We start from the raw sequence: 16,285 nt of genomic DNA, 5'->3' as shown, positions 1-16,285 counted from the left end.
TATACACAGGGTTGGGAGGGTTACTTTTGAAATGTATTCCACTACAGATTACAGAATACATGCTGTAAAATATAATCTGTAACGTATTCTGATTAGATTACTCAAGGTCAGTAACGTATTCTAAATACTTTGGATTACTTCTTCAGCACTGGTAGATTTTTTCACTTGTTTTGGCTATAAAATCTCTGCCAGTACAGTAAGACAAAATACACACTTTAAAAAGACATTCTCTGAAAAACCTAAATATCTTATGCAGCGCTGTTTCTAAAACAAGATAAATCAAATTTATCTTGTTTAAAGAATTTTATATTTTTATAAAATATAAATATTATTTTTACAGGAAAACAATACAAAAATTATTATCAAGAATACGATTTATGCCCTAATATCAAAGATCTTTCTAGAAAAAAAGAAATTATGATCTAACGTGAATTTTCTTGATAAAAAAATATGATCGTGGCTGGTAACGTGCATGTAAAATGGCTAGAAATAGCATTTTAGCTTAGCGTAAAGCTGACAATATACACAAGGTTTATTTCTATTTCTTGTGCTCCAAACTTACTTCAAACTTACTTCTCTGTCTGCTCGTATGTATGTAACACATCATAAGAAAGTGTTTCACTGCTGTTCAAATGCACTTTGGATCGCATCATTTATATATATATATATATATATATATAAATGTTTTCCATCTGAAAGGACTAAATATTAAATGAAACAAATGACAATAAAATGCAATGTAATCTCTTCAGTAATCAAAATACTTTTTGAATGTAACTGTATTCTAAATACCAATGATTTAAATTGTAACTGTAGTGGAATACAGTTACTTATATTTTGTATTTTAAATATGTATTCCCGTTACATGTATTTCGTTACTCCCCAACCCTGGCTATACAAGGCGGGAAATTGAGTTTATTTAGCGTAATCTGAGGTAAAGAAGCACATTTTATGATTCCAGTGTTGTCAGATTTTACTGCTGACAGGAGCCCAATATTATAAGTGACAGCTAATTTACAGGCTAATTTTTTTTAGATGGGACAGGGATGTAGCGAACACAGACGGAGGGAAAACAGCGGAGGAAATGTACAGTTATAGCACTTGTACTTAAGTAAAATTATACACATTTTAAACTACTCAAAGTACAATTCTACTTAATTACAGTAACAAGAGTATCTGTAATTCGTTACTTTACACCCATGACAATATGAAGCTGAGTAAATGGACTTTTCTTTTGAGTGCTACAAAATTCTTTACTACAAAAAATAAATAATTGTAATCAAGTATTTTAGTCGATTGACAGCCGTAATATACTGCCTGGCCAAAACAAAAGTCACGGTTTGGATTTAAATAAGCAGATACTTAAGAGCCTATGATTGGATCATTATTGCAGTGATTCATATATCGGCAATTCGAACTCACGGCAATGTTTAATAGTGAATGTAAAAATATTTCCACACATACAATGTGACGAGAACGAGAAAGGATTGGGACTAAACAGCTGTGTGGCCACAAGAAAGCCACTTGTTAGTGAGGCTAATCCGAAAAAACTACTTCAATTTGCTACGGAGCATAAAGATTGGACTCTGGAGCAAAGGCCATATGGTCTGATGAGTCCAGATTTATTTCAAAGCGATGTGTGTGCCAGGGTAAGAAGGGAAGCGCATGAAGTGATGCACCGGTCATGCATAGTGCCCACTGTACAAGCCTCTGGAGGCAGTGTTATGATGCAGGGGTTGCTTCAGTTGGTCAGGTCTAGGCTCAGCAACGTTATGCAGCAATAAAATGAAGTCAGCTGACTACCTGAATGTACTGAATGACCAGGTTATCCCATTAATGGATTTTTTCTTCTCTGACGGCACAGGCATATTACAGGACGACAATGCCAAGATTCATTGGGCTCAGATTGTGAAAGATTGGTTCAGTGAGCATGAGGAATCATTTTCATCACAGAGTCCTGACATTAACCCCCTTGAAAGTCTTTGGGATGTGCTGGAGAAGACTTTACGGGGTGGTTCGACTCTCCTGTCGTCAATACAGGATTTAATGCAACTCTGGACAGAAATACATTTTGTGACATGGCATAAGGTTGTCGAAACAATGGCACGACGAATGCGTGCCATAAACAAAGCAAAAGCCGGTCCAACTAAATATTAGAATATGCTACTTTTTTTTGGCCAGGCAGTGTATTTATGCATGTATAACAGTGAGTGTTTATGCATGTGTGTGTGACCTGTAGACGGCGTAAGTGTGGTGTCTGTTGAGATTGTTGATCCTCTCCTCTAGTTTGTGGCTGCGGGGACTGCTCTCTATGCTGAGGACAAACAGGGTGATGTAGGAGTCCAGAGAGAATTGATACATGGGATCTATACGGCCCAGATCATTCAGCACGAAGAACAGGATGGATGCCCTCTGGGCACATGGGCGGTAGGCCTGAAAACACACACACACACACACACAAAGAGAAAGTGGTGTCTATAACTATCTGCCTCTTCTTTTATCAACATTCTCATCTCAGCAGTCTTTTTATCTCTCTCCCTTATTCAGAGCTACAATCTGTAATCCAATCTGGCAACCCTTTCAGCACCCTCCCTCACACCAACTATCTCTTCTTGACCTCCCCTCATCTCTCTCTCTCTCTCTCTCTCTCACCTCTCTGGCAGTATCGATTTGGCTCTCGGTCAGTTCACTGATCTCTAGTTGTTCTGCTACCTCTGTGGCTGTGACTTTGGAGTTCTGCAGGGTGTTCACCAGCTGAACGTCATCCAGCAGGGAGCCGGTCGCCTCATTCAGCAGCCTACACACACGTGTGCGCACACATGAAATGGATAAGATTTGCTAGTATAAATACCAGAGTATTGAACATGCATTTTTAATAATACATTTGATTTTTCAGTATGAATTATCACACAACATGGTTGGTAATATCACAATATAGTATACAATCAATAAATTCAAATGTTAATATATACTCACCAACCACTTTATTAGTGTGGCAGCAGTGCAATTTATAAAAGCATGCAGATACGGGTCAGGACCTTCAGTTAATGTTAACATCAACCATCAGCCTCAGTTTTCTGTTCTTGGCTGACAGAAGTGGAACCCGACGAGGTCTTCTGCTGTTGTAGCCCATCTGCCTCAAGGTTCGACGTGTTGTGCATTCTGAGATGCTATTCTGCTCACTACAATTGTTCAGAGTTGTTATCTGAGTTACCATAGCCTTTATGTCAGCTTGAACAAGTCTGGCCATTCTCTGTTGATCTCTCTCATCAACTGCCGTTCACTGGATGCTTTTTGTTTTTGGCACCATTTTAAGTAAACTCTAGAGACTGTTGTGCGTGAAAATCCCAGGATATCAGCAGTTACAGAAATACTCAAACCAGCCCGTCTGGTACCAACAATCATGCCACGGTCCAAATCACTGAGATACATTTTTTCCCCATTTTGATGTTGATGTGAACATTAACTGACGCTCCTGACCCATATATGCATGATTTTATGCATTGCACTTTTGCCACACAATTGGCTGATTAGATAAATCGCAAGAATAAGTAGGTGTACAGGTGTACCTAATAAAGTGGTTGGTGAGTGTATATTTTTATAAAGTTATCTGAAAACTGTGCTGGGCACTTTGTGATGTATAGCAAAATACTTTTGTTTTTTGTTTTGACAATATTGATCTCAGTTTGAGATGTCTAATCAGTTGAGAAAATGTTTTCTATGTACAGTAGCAATAGAAAAATAGGCATAATCAAAATTAATGATCTAATTTTTTTGTCAGAAAAGTTTGTTCCTCTGTTTTGTGGGTGTTGAATTTTTTGAATTGCAATTCAGTGAATTTCTCTTCCTGTCATTCCAATTTAAATTCAAATTCAACATCCTGTGGGGTGTGGCCAATTAAACTCAAATTCCCACTCATGAATCTCTAGGGAGCCATTTCTTAAATTTTGCCCAACCCTGATAAATACACTGATGATTAAATAAACACTCTATTATTAGAGTGGCTCTTGTATAAAGGTGTTAATGCAGTGCCAGGGCATATGTGAGTGTGTGTGCAGCCCACCGCAGGATCTCGTCCTCCAGCTCTTGGAGTTTCCTCCTGCCTGAAGCTATGTTCATAACCAGAGAGTCCTTCTGCTCCTCCAGCTCATGGCGCTCCTTTCTCACCACGATCCCCAGAAGCTGGGCCTCCAGACCCTGACACACACACACATGTTGGTGCAGCTATCATTATGAGGACTCTCCATAGACATAATGATTTTTATACTGTACAAACTATAGATTCTATCCCCTAACCCTAAGCGATTTGAATTATGGGGACACTAGAAATGTCCTGATAAACCACATTTATAGCATAATACCTTAGTAATTACCAGTTTGTAACCTAAAAAAAAGTCCTCGTAAACCACTTAAACCTGACCACACATACACACACACAAAGTGTTACACTTCATCTTCAAAGACCTCTTCCCTCGGAGCAAGTGCAATTTTTTTGCAGTAACACACACACATACACACACACACACACAGACCTGTTCTTTAACAGCAAAGTTGACAATGGTGGTTTTGGAGGAGATCTCAGGGGTGTAATGAGGGTTGGAGAGTTTAGTTGTCATGTAGAAACAAAATTCAGGACTGTATTCCACCTCTTTATCTCCCAGCTTCAGCAAGAACCTCCCACCTGCAGTACACACACATAACAAGTAGTAAGTAATCATGTAGCAGACATGTTAATCCAAAGCAATTTATAGTACACATATCACAAGGACATTCCATAGATCAGCCACTGCAGGATTCAAACCTACAACCTTTCTGTTACCAGCCGAGAGCTTTAACACTCACATACTATATAGACTGATAACAGGTTACTATTTGGCAGTTAATGTTATATCATGTGTGTGTTTGACAGTAACTGACCAACTCGTGTTAGGGACTTGTTGAGGATGGGAGCCAATGAAGGGTCTAGTTCTTCTTGAACGTTTTGCAGAAGAACCGGGGAACCAAACTGCACTGCATTCTCCAGGATCCGCAAGAAATCAGGCATCTGCATGTCTATTATCTTTAATCCCTGAGTGAGAGGGAAAGAGAGAAAAAGACAGAAAAAAAGAGTATAAGGACAAAAAGAATACACAAGGACATACAGAGGACGAGAGAATGATATCAACTAAGAAGAAAAAAAGAGAAGATAACAGTGAGCAAAAATATGATTCAAAAGTGATGACTGGACGTTGGCTAAAGAAAATGGAATGTGAACAAGAGGAAGAAGGGCTGGAGGAGGCAGAAAAGAGGCTTCAGCTCTGTCATTTTGTTACTGTTCGTAAATGTCAGCATTTAACTGTAGCATGTGAACGGCACTCACCGCTCCAGACACTCACCATTAAAGATGAAAAAAGACCTGCAAAGAGGAGGAAAAGGAGACAGAGAGAGAGAGAGAGTGAGAGAGAGAGAGAGAGGGACAGAAGACTGAAGCTGCACAGTAAATTATCCTGAGAAATAATAGATTGTGCGCAAGTGTGTGTCCTTCTATTTCTCCTTCTGATAACACTCAATTATCCCACATATCTATCTATCTATCTATCTATCTATCTATCTATCTATCTATCTATCTCTCTCTCTGTCTGTCTGTTTATCTCACTGCTAATGTGTTAAATCTCTCCTTGGTACAGCAAACAATACAACCTTTACACTCCAGCACAAAAGACAGTGTATATTAATGTGCAACTGTGTTCAGAGGGGGTCATAAATGGAAGGTGTGTTCTGCTGAAGGAGAGCAGGCGCGGAGACGCAGCCTCAAAGGAGAGGTAGTTTCAAAGTCACAGGAGGATTGAGTTTGGAGAATGTGTACTCTAATTAAGGGCTCTGAAAATGACTTGTATGCAGGTAAAATGGTGAGTCATGTGACGAGGTGCTGTGACCCTGAGCAGGTAATGTTCTACTGAATGTGGGTTATGTTCTCAGTGGAGAAGTAGATCTAATGCTGTCTTGTTTCAGTCCTTTTCTGATATCCAGATTTGCTATCAGGATTTTTTTGACAAAATAATGCAGTCTTTATTCACTTAAATTGCCTCTATGAATGTGTATAATGGGAAGAAGAGAGTGTGAAATGTTTGTGTCCATGAAATATTCACTCTTTTAGACTCCATGTTCTTAATCCACTTCAGCGCTTGTCCTTGAGGGTCCACCATTAGTGGCCATCTGTGGGAAAGGAGAAATAGAGAGAGAGAGAGAGAGAGAGAGAGAGAGAGACAGGGGGAAAGAGAGGGAAAAGCCAGAAAGAAACATTAGCTCTCACTATAAATGCACATCACATTATCCATAAATAGGCTATTCATCATAATCCATAATCTCAAAATGCCATTAATCTGTTTGGTGTGTGTGTGAGTGTGAGGGGCATGGAAATTAGCATTAATGAACAATCAGAGAAAACGGAGCTTACTATTATCTTAAGATAATTATTCTCCAATCACTATTCATTACTGCCCATTATTCATGAGATATCATCATTATTCTAATTAGCATTATGGGATTGGCTCTCTGAGACTGACCGGTTGCCACGGGTGACGATGACTCCGTTCTCAGTGGAGAAGGCATCAGATGGGAGGCCTTGGATGTTCCACTCGCGCACTGCCGTGGGTTTAGATAGGAACACCGCAAAACTGAACCCTGGAGAACATGGCACATCCAATTCTCTCACCTAGAGATGAAAAGGTTAGTGGTGGATTGGGGCAAGGACATTTGAATGAAAGGAAAGAGAAATAAAGTGTCAGAGCCATCATCTGCATAATATAATAAAACTGTTAAGTGGACAGAATGATGCAATACTAAAAAAGGATTCACAGCAAAATGACAGCACATTACTGGAATTGCTCTAGTCTAAGACACATCTGATGTCTGCTTGACACGTGTATCAATAAACCAAAAGCCATTAGCCTTAACCCAGAGTCTATATCGTGTGCTAAAGACAGATGAATTAGTGGTGTTTGCTAAGGCAAGCATCACTATTATTATTGCTCATACTTAGGGTTAAGGTTCTGAACAAACCGCCAACCCTAAACATAAAATTTTAGCATGTTAGTCATCCTGCAACATTTGTGTTGCAGACATGAATGATACCTTAATTTGTCCATTGTTGAAGAGAGGTGTGCTAATACTTGTCTATGCAATCAAACTTATGATTTAACAGGTGAAAAAAGTTGCAGACTTACATTAAAAAGGAGACATGGGGAGTCACGTGACGCCATGCAAGGTTCGGACGTGTGAACGGCAAGCTCTGCACACTTTGCTAGTTTTAATACTTTTTGTGTCTAAACTGGTGAGACTTAATACTCCCTGATTCTTAACTGTTCTAGGAAGACAATATGTCAAAGAATTCAAAATCCTCGGGCTCTGGAGACATTAAAAGACACTTATGTGCTCAAGCTGAAGCCCCTGAGCAGCAGGCCGCAAGCCAGGGAGTCGATTGGGTGGTGAGGTGAAGGAAATTCGGCAACAATTGATGAACGTGTCGGCAATGCTGACGAAGGTTATTGCTGATTTGGAGGAGCTTGCTGTAATACGTCGATCAATCACTGCCATGGAGACGAAATTCACTGAGATGGTTACCAGAGTGGCAGATGTTGAGAGATGGATCGATTATCTGGAGTCATCGGAGAGGGAATTAGCTGCTAATCTGCTAGCGACCAAGGCGGGCGCACGTTTGGGAAAAGTTGGAAGATATGGAGAATCGTAATTTGGTGGAATAACGTCTGAATTGTTGGAATTCCTGAGCGAGCAGAGGGTCCGAATATGGTGGAATTTCTGGACGGGCTCTTTCTGAGTCTGCTTGACATAACAGGCCATAAGCTGGAAATCGAGTGAGCTCATAGAGTTCCGGCTCGGCGATCCGCTGAGGGAGACAGGCCCGATCAATTCTGGCCCAATTTCTGAGATCATCCAATAAAGATCTTGTGTAGTGCAAGGCGAGGAGTAAAGGAAGGATTTCTTGGAAGAACCACAACATTTTCTTGTTTCCATACATTGCGAATTCGACAAGAGAGAAACGTGATCGATTCAAGGAATGCAAGAAACTCTTACATCAACAGAAGGTCTCTTTTGCACTGATGTTCCCGACCAAATTGAGAATATATGCTAAGGATGGCCGCAAAGTATTTACATGTCCCCAACAAGCATTGTCCTTCATAAAGTCAATGGAATGAGTAAGTCATTGTGTGACTTACAGTCACTTGACCATCCAAGGAAACTGGGTGCCTTTTTTGTTTCTTTTTGTGCTGGTCCCGCCTAGTGGCTGGAGTTTGTTTTGTACAGTAACTTTCCTTCAGGACAGTGTTGTGGATGAATCTACACGTTCTTTGTGTTTATCCCGCCTATTGGCTGGAGTTTGTTTTATAGATTTTCTTCTGTTATGTAATTCTGTCTCACAAAATTTGTATAGAAACACTGGACTTGAGCAATCCGACGGCAAAGTTGTCGTGGGAGCTCTTGTAGGCATACATGGATTGTTTGAGTTTGGAGTGATGGACGCCAGTTGGCACTGTCGTGCGCGGGGTTAATGCGCATGTTTTTGTTTTTCTGTTTGTTTGGTGTGGAGGGAAGTTTGAGGTTTGATTGTTGCACTAATGTTGGAATGTGGTCTTTATAATTTTATTTTTGACACACAATCTATTTTTTCTAATATGTCAAAATGTCAAATGTTAATATGAGTGGATTGTCTCTCTCCACATGGAATGTGAATGGGTTGGAGCACCCCATAAAAAGAAGGAAGTTTATTTCTTTCCTTAAATGTAAGATATATGATATAGTGTTTCTTCAAGAAACACATCTTTCCCTGCAGGAAGCTGAAACATTTGGGAAGATATGGGGTGGGCATGTTTTCTTTAGTGCTGGCTCAAGTAAGAGCAGGGGAGTCATTACACTGATAAGTAAACATCTACAATTCAAATGTCTCAAACAGACTAAAGTCATTATTGTTTTAGCAGAAATTCAAGGGCAAAGGTTGATTTTGGCTAATATTTACACACCTAACGCTGATGATATAGATCTTTTTATAGATGTTGAAGGGATGTTGCAAGCCACTGGCACCCCTCATGATATAATATTGGGAGGAGACTTTAATCTTTTGATGGACTCAATCCTTGATCATAGTGAAGCAAAAGTGTGTAAGCCCCCTAGAGCAGCATTGACACTTCACAGGATGTGTAAACATATTGGTCTTACAGATATTTGGAGACTTTTGAACCCATCTGGTAGGGACTATACATTCTCTTCATCAGTCCATAAGATTTATTCTAGAATAGATTTTTTTTAAATTATATATCTATGTCACTCATTTCATCTGTTGTTGATTGCTCAATTAGAAACATCTTAGTCTCAGATCACACCCTGATGAGTTTAGAGATGTTGCCACATACGGAGAAAAATAAATCATATAGTTGGCACTTTAATGTATCCCTTTTGCAAAATCCTGAATTCCAACAAGTTAAAGGCTGAAATCAATGTTTATGTGGAGACCAACTGGTCCTCAGTATCCTCTGTGGGTGTGGCTTGGGAGGCACTTAAGGCGGTTCTTAGGGGTCAGATCATACAGAATGTCTCATTCATCAAAAAAAATCCAAAGCACGAGAACTTGTGGAGTTGGAAGTATTAAAAGTGCAGAGGCAGAGTTGAAGCGCCGAATGTCGTCTGACGGCCTCAGAGAATTGACCCAATTGAAATACAGACATAATACTATTTTGTCACGGAAGGTGGAGTTTTGGTTATTCAGGGCAAGACAGTCTTACTTTGAGTAAGGGGAAAAAGCAGGGAAGCTTTTGGCTAGATATATAAAGCAGAGAGAGTCTTTTTCTACCATTCCCTCAGTGAAATCTGCTGGTGGTGAAATTTTTACCTTGGCCACTGATATTAATAATGATTTTAAAGAATTCTATCTTGATCTTTATAGTTCCACAACTTGGTCTACTGATGAAGATATTAGAAACTTTGTGGAACCATTAGAACTCCCTAAACTGACGACTTGATTCTGAGATAACCTTGGAGGAGCTTGGCGAGGTAATTAAGGCCTTACATACAGGCATGGCTCCGGGGCCAGATGGCTTTGCCGCTGAATTTTTTTAGATCTTATGCTACAGAACTGGCTCCACGTTTGTTAGAAGTGTATATGGAATCAGTAAAGAATGGAAAGCTTCCGCCAACCATGACAAAAGCCCAGATCAGTCTGATTCTTAAAAAGGACAAAGATTCAAGCGAGTGTAAGAGTTACCGTCCAATTTCCCTGATCCAGCTAGATGTAAAAATATTGTCAAAAATTCTGGCTAACTGATTAAGTAAAGTTATGACATCTCTTATACATATAGATCAGGTGGGGTTTATGCAGGGCCTCAGCTCTTCTGATAACATTAGGCGTTTCATCAATATTATGTGGTCAGTGGCGAATGATCAGACTCCGGTCGCTGCCATCTCACTTGAGGCCGAAAAGGTATTTTATATGGTAGAATTAACCATTAGCAGCCGCAATAAGAAGGGAAGATGATTTTCCAGGGGTGGTGGCTGGAGGTATGGCGCATAAGCTTTTGCTTTACACAGATGATATTTTATTATTTGTCTCCAACCCCATTAGATCTAAGTTCTCAGGATACAGAGTCAATTGGTCTAAATCTGAAGCTTTGGCTCTGACAGCTTACTGCCCAGTAACGGCTTTCCGGCTGGACGCCTTCCAGTGGCCCAAACAGGGCATTAAGTATTTGGGCATTTAATTCCCAGCAAATTTGTCTGATTTAGTTAGAGTTAATTTTGACCCCTTAATAAAATGGTTTTCGAGTGATGTGGGTAGGTGTGCTTCATTACATTTATCTGTGATTGGGAAGGTTAATGTTATTAAAATGAATTGTATTCCAAAATTTTATCTATCTGCTACAATCTCTCCCTGTAGATGTCCCCCTCTCTTATTTCAAGCAATTTGATAGCATAGTGAAGTCCTTCATTTGGAATGGTAAGCGTCCTAGATTACATTTTAATAAGTTACATAGGCCGATTGACAAAGGCGGGCTAGGCCTACCCAAGATTTTGTTTTATTATTATGCATTTGGTCTCAGACATTTGGCTCATTGGTCACTTCCACCTGAGAGAGCCCATCCCTGGTTTTGTATTGAACAGGAATTTCTTGCCCCTATTTCACCATTGCAAAGCCTTTCTATCAAAGTAAATTACGTTACACCCCGTTATCTCGTTTTTGCATTCAGTATGGACAAAAGTGTCCAGAGTGTTTAATTCGGACATTTATTTAAATGTTGCCTCAAGCATATGGCTGAACCCTAAATTATGTATTAATAAGTCCCCTTTCTGCTGGTCAGAGTGGATTGTGAGGGGGGTTACTACACTCTGTGACCTATATGAGAGTGGAGTGTTGAGATCCTTTGAAAATATGGTTCAACATTTTGGGATTCCCAGATCTCAGTTCTATAGGTATTTACAGCGGCGTCACCTGCTCTGTATTGTTTTTGGGAGTAGCACACCCACCCCCTAAAGCAGCAGATACTCTGGAAGAGGTGATTACTGCTTTTGGAAAAGGTCATGAGGCATCAGTGTATTACTCCCTGCTAATTCAGAGTCTGGGGGTCGGAGCTTTAACTTCTATCAAGAGATTATGGGAGAAAGATTTACACTTGGTATTGGAGGAGGGAGTGTGGGCTAGGATTCTAAAAAACGTCAAGTCTGCATCTAGAGATGCAAGGGTGCGCCTTATGCAATTCAAGATTTTACATAGATTCTATTGGACCCCCTCAAGATTGTATAGGCTTGGTCTTAAAGATACACCCACCTGCTGGCAATGCCAATCAGAAGATGGAGACACAACCCAAGTTTTTTGGGGGTGTGTCAAGATCCAAGAATTTTGGTTGAAGGTTCAGAGTATTATGTGTGACGTTTTGGGCACTCAAATTTCATTTTGCCCCAGACTCTGTATTTTGGGTGATAGAGTGGTCATAAATTTAACATTTAACACATAAAACATTGGGTTCTGACAAGTATTATGATTGGCAGGCAAATTATTTTAAGGGGATGCAAGTCAGATGGAGCGTCCACATTTCCGGAGTGGTGTGCGGAGATGGGGAGGGTGGCAGCTTTCGAGGAGGTGTCAAGCAGAAGGCTGGGGGTTCGGAATTTGCTTGAGAGAAAATGGGGCAATTACTTAGTGTTTTTGGGGGACTCTCAGAGTGGGGCTGTAAACCAACTAGTAATAGCCATAGTGACCATCTAGAATGCCTGAAAGGAATATTCCGGGCTCAACATAAGTTAAGCTCAATCGACAGCATTTGTGGCATAATAATTTTGACTCATCACCCCTTTTCTTAAAAAAAAAAAAAGTATGTTACAGTGAGTCACTTACAATGGAAATGAATGGGGCCAATTTGGTCAAGAGGGTATAAATGCAGAAATGTAAAGCTTATAATTTTGTAAAAGCACTTACATTAATTCTTCTGTTAAAACTCATGTATTATTTAAGCTGTGAAGTTTTTTAAATCGTCAGTCAATTTAGGATTTGTTGACATTAAGTCGTCATGGCAACGCCATTGTAAAATTGGCTATAACTTTACACAGAAAAGGTTGGCAAGCAATTTGATCACACTAAAATCATGTTAACATGCATATTTTTTATGTCTTATGGCTATACTTCTGAAAAAGTGAGTATTTTAACATTTACGGATTGGCACCATTAACTTCCATTGTAAGTGTCTCACTGGAACCCAGATTTGTACTTTTTTTTTTTTAAAGAAATTGAGGGGCAAGTCAAAATTTATTTTTGTGGCAATCAATATTATGCCACAAATGCCGTCGATTGAGCTTAACTTGTATTCAACCCGGAATATTCCTTTAAAAACTGCATAGCCAGGCCATGGATGGATGGGTTGATTACTGATTGATTGGCACCTGTTTCATCCAAATATCTGTGACCAGTTCATCTCTGTAGTTAGACAGGAAGGGGCCCATGTAGGACAGGAAGGCAGCAGCCAGCAAGCAGTCACCCACCAGACAGGACATGTTCATCTCCAGACCCTGATCACACACACATAATCACATCAGAGACCTTCGCCTGCATGTTATGCACATACAAAACTGGTGACTGGAGTCTGTGTGTGCTTGTCCATACAGCTACTGTCTCTTCCCAGCGGACTCTCTCTCCTGCCAGCCCAGACACCAGCTTTCCAGCCCGGTCCAGTTTCAGCTCCATGTCCTCAGACTTCCTCCGTAGCTCCTCTTTCTGGGACAGCTTTTCATCATATTGTCCCTTTAACTGATCTAGCTTCTCTCCTACCTACACACACACACACACACACACACACACACACACACACAAACGCAATGTTATTAGCACAATATCACTTAAATAACATAAACTTTAAACTCACACACACATGTATGCACACATATAATATAGTGCTGGGTGGACTGACACACACACACACCCACACACACACACACACACCTCTCGGAGTTTGCCCTGGGCATCAGCTAGTGCAGCCTGTTTCTCAGCCAGTTGAGTCATTGCTCCATTTAGCCTGGCTCTCTTTGGCTCTACCACCCTGTAGATTCGGCCATAAACCTGACACAAACACACACATGTGCATTGTACGAGAGCATATAAAAATTGCAGGCTTCAATGTCACACTCTTAGAAACTTTGTTGTTTGTATAAAATTGTTTATACAGAGGCTCATTAAAATTTATGAATGTCATTGCATTATATAACAAAATATCAGTCCAAGTGGCATTTATTTGAAAGATAGCACAAACAGAATTTTCAAGCAAAACATTTTACAAATAAAACAGTTGTTATGTTTCAAATTATAAAACAATAGAAATGTTATTCAAAATGTATACAAAAAAGATTTGGACACTTTCTGGTCCATAGTTAGTGTGATAAACCACACCAGTGGTTACTCTGATAGAACACCAGTGTGAACTTGAGGGGAACTGACTTCATACATCCACTAACAATGAATTTAGAACCAGCTGATTAAAAGTAATTGGAAAAAAAAAAAGTTAGTAAGGAGGAAAGCCCATTGCATTATTTGTTGTGGGATGATCTAATAAAATGAAATTCATAAATGTTTTAAGTATGACTTAAGTGTTCAAAAGTGCCTAAATGTCTTTCGGGACCACTGTATTGTGTAAGGGTTAATACATAATACATTTTTCTGTCTGTTTGTGTACCTCCATGGCCCTGACCCACATGCAGAGGGATTTGGCAGCAAGCGAGACTCGTCCGATGATCTCAGGCTGGAAGTCGGGCTGCGTGCAGTACTGCCCGATGGTTCTCAGCACACGGTCAGAGATGTTATCCTTATCAAAATTCACCAACTGCTTAATGAAGTTGCCCTCTCCTAAAACAAATGGCTTGAGTTCAGCCTCAAGCAACCGCATATTTTATTCTTTTCTGCAATCTGTTCTGTGGCTCTGTGCTTTTACTGTATTATGCTGACCTTTTTTAATATATCCAGGCATACTAATGAATCAACCAACCTCCTGTTGCCTTTTTTTTTTTCTGTTTGGCTTTTTGATTTTTGTTGTACAGTAGTCTGGTATGGATTTCATGGCTGGGTCAGTGCCTACATCCATGTGTGACATCAATGTGATGTAATGATTTAATAAAGATCTGGAACTTTCTCTTTTTCATACCCAGTTGTCTCTTGGCCTCTGCCCAGGTTGGTTCACATCCTCTGAGGATCATAACTGCCTGCATGACAGTCTCCACCAGAGCTGGAGGTCTGCCATAAGACTTGATCTCCGTCATGTCTTTCTTATTTAGTGACTCAAGAGCCTGTAGACAAACCATGACATGTTTACCCCTTCACATTTACTGATGAAAACATTATGTATTCAATCCACACATTTAGTTATGGTAGATAACACTATAGTTTTATAATGTTGAAAGTAATGGTTGTATGAAAGTAGAATGACCTTCATGGCTTCCTCTAGAGCAGGAATTGCTTCATCTAGATCTCTCTGAGCATTCTCTGCCATGGCCTTACACTTGATTTCCTCTGCTTCAATTTTTTCACTGTGAGCGCCCACCGCCTACACACACACACACACACACACACACACACACACACATACACACACACACACACACAAATACACAGCTGACAATTCTAGAAGATTATAAATATCACAAGAATACACCCCACCTAACATTTATGGAGAAAACAACTCAAATGAACTCAAACACATTGTGTTACCAAACACTCATTCCCAGATGCTCACAACCATCAGGACGCACACCAGCAAGCAATAAAGAACATAAACAAAAGACACCAACACACACACCTTCTGCTGTTCATCTGCCTCTCTCTTTTGCTGCACAATGACAACCAGATATTCCTCACACTGTTTTTGGAACTCTGCCACTTTTTTCTTGGCGTCCTCCAGCTCCACAGACATGGCCTCCACCTTCCTGCGTGTGTCGTCGATCTTAAACAAACCGTTCCTCAACTTAGACACTTGCTCTCCAAGCTCACTGCTCTTCTCAGACAACAACCTGAAGCAAAAAAAAAAAAAAGAGTGGGTTTTCAGGACAAACACATTGTTTTAGTTAGTTTAGGAGATTTAGGACAGACAGCAATGAATGGAAACAGGAGACTATAAAATTTTAAATCTTTACAACTGCTAAAAGGGACCACAGGAAGGAGAAATGGACAAAAAAATAAATCAGCAAGTGTGTTTGATTCCTACTTCTTGTATCCAGAAACCAGCTCCAGGTAGTTGGTGGGTGTGACGTAATTGTGTCTTTTCAGTTCTACTTTCATTCTGTGAGAGAACTGGGCCACTGACTGGTGCACGGTCACGAAGATACTGGCAAGTTTATTCTGGATCTATGAAGCCACCAGAGAAATGACTTTAAACAAGCTGTGGCAACCTGTTTCAAACAAACCTCACTCAAAGTCACAACAGAAGTACGCTAAACCCAGTTTAATCCTAAAAAACATAAAAAAGGACTAGGCCTGAACTCTCTCCATATGAAGTCTCAATAGAGAACCTTCCATCTCAAAGGAAACAGTAGATGCTTACAGTGCTGAAGGATAAGTGAGCTAAAGCGACTCCTGATAAATCTCAACACTTGAAATTAAATTAATCTATTGATTCAATAAATCACAGCCACTAAGACATGCAGTCCCTCACAAAGACTACAAAGAATTGTCCAGGAGTGAGTGTCATTGACATTATTGTACTCATGTAGCTCATAAAAGAGAAATACTGGGTTTAATACAAGGCACAAGACAAATAATGACACA

The 16,285-nt window shown here is 40.0% G+C and overlaps 1 protein-coding gene across 1 annotated transcript in view; it reads right to left on the bottom strand.

Moving 5' to 3' along the window:
• dnah2 (dynein, axonemal, heavy chain 2) overlaps positions 1-16,285 on the bottom strand; it is a 299,507-nt gene that overhangs the window by 33,364 nt on the left and 249,858 nt on the right. The window contains exons 59-73 of the mRNA XM_051722679.1: positions 15,726-15,865; positions 15,321-15,531; positions 14,952-15,068; positions 14,670-14,811; positions 14,205-14,374; positions 13,478-13,594; positions 13,142-13,306; positions 12,922-13,047; positions 6,546-6,694; positions 6,129-6,195; positions 4,918-5,068; positions 4,533-4,681; positions 4,064-4,197; positions 2,653-2,797; positions 2,234-2,433 (exon numbers count right to left, since the gene is read on the bottom strand). Coding sequence (XP_051578639.1) covers positions 2,234-2,433; positions 2,653-2,797; positions 4,064-4,197; positions 4,533-4,681; positions 4,918-5,068; positions 6,129-6,195; positions 6,546-6,694; positions 12,922-13,047; positions 13,142-13,306; positions 13,478-13,594; positions 14,205-14,374; positions 14,670-14,811; positions 14,952-15,068; positions 15,321-15,531; positions 15,726-15,865 — 2,183 coding nt within the window. The remainder of the gene's footprint in view (positions 1-2,233; positions 2,434-2,652; positions 2,798-4,063; positions 4,198-4,532; positions 4,682-4,917; positions 5,069-6,128; positions 6,196-6,545; positions 6,695-12,921; positions 13,048-13,141; positions 13,307-13,477; positions 13,595-14,204; positions 14,375-14,669; positions 14,812-14,951; positions 15,069-15,320; positions 15,532-15,725; positions 15,866-16,285) is intronic.

This window comes from Myxocyprinus asiaticus, chromosome 2, assembly GCF_019703515.2.
Source record: "Myxocyprinus asiaticus isolate MX2 ecotype Aquarium Trade chromosome 2, UBuf_Myxa_2, whole genome shotgun sequence".
Lineage (NCBI taxonomy): Eukaryota > Metazoa > Chordata > Actinopteri > Cypriniformes > Catostomidae > Myxocyprinus > Myxocyprinus asiaticus.
The sequence above is the reverse complement of the archived record's forward strand: the minus strand, read 5'-3'. Positions and strand labels throughout refer to the sequence as shown.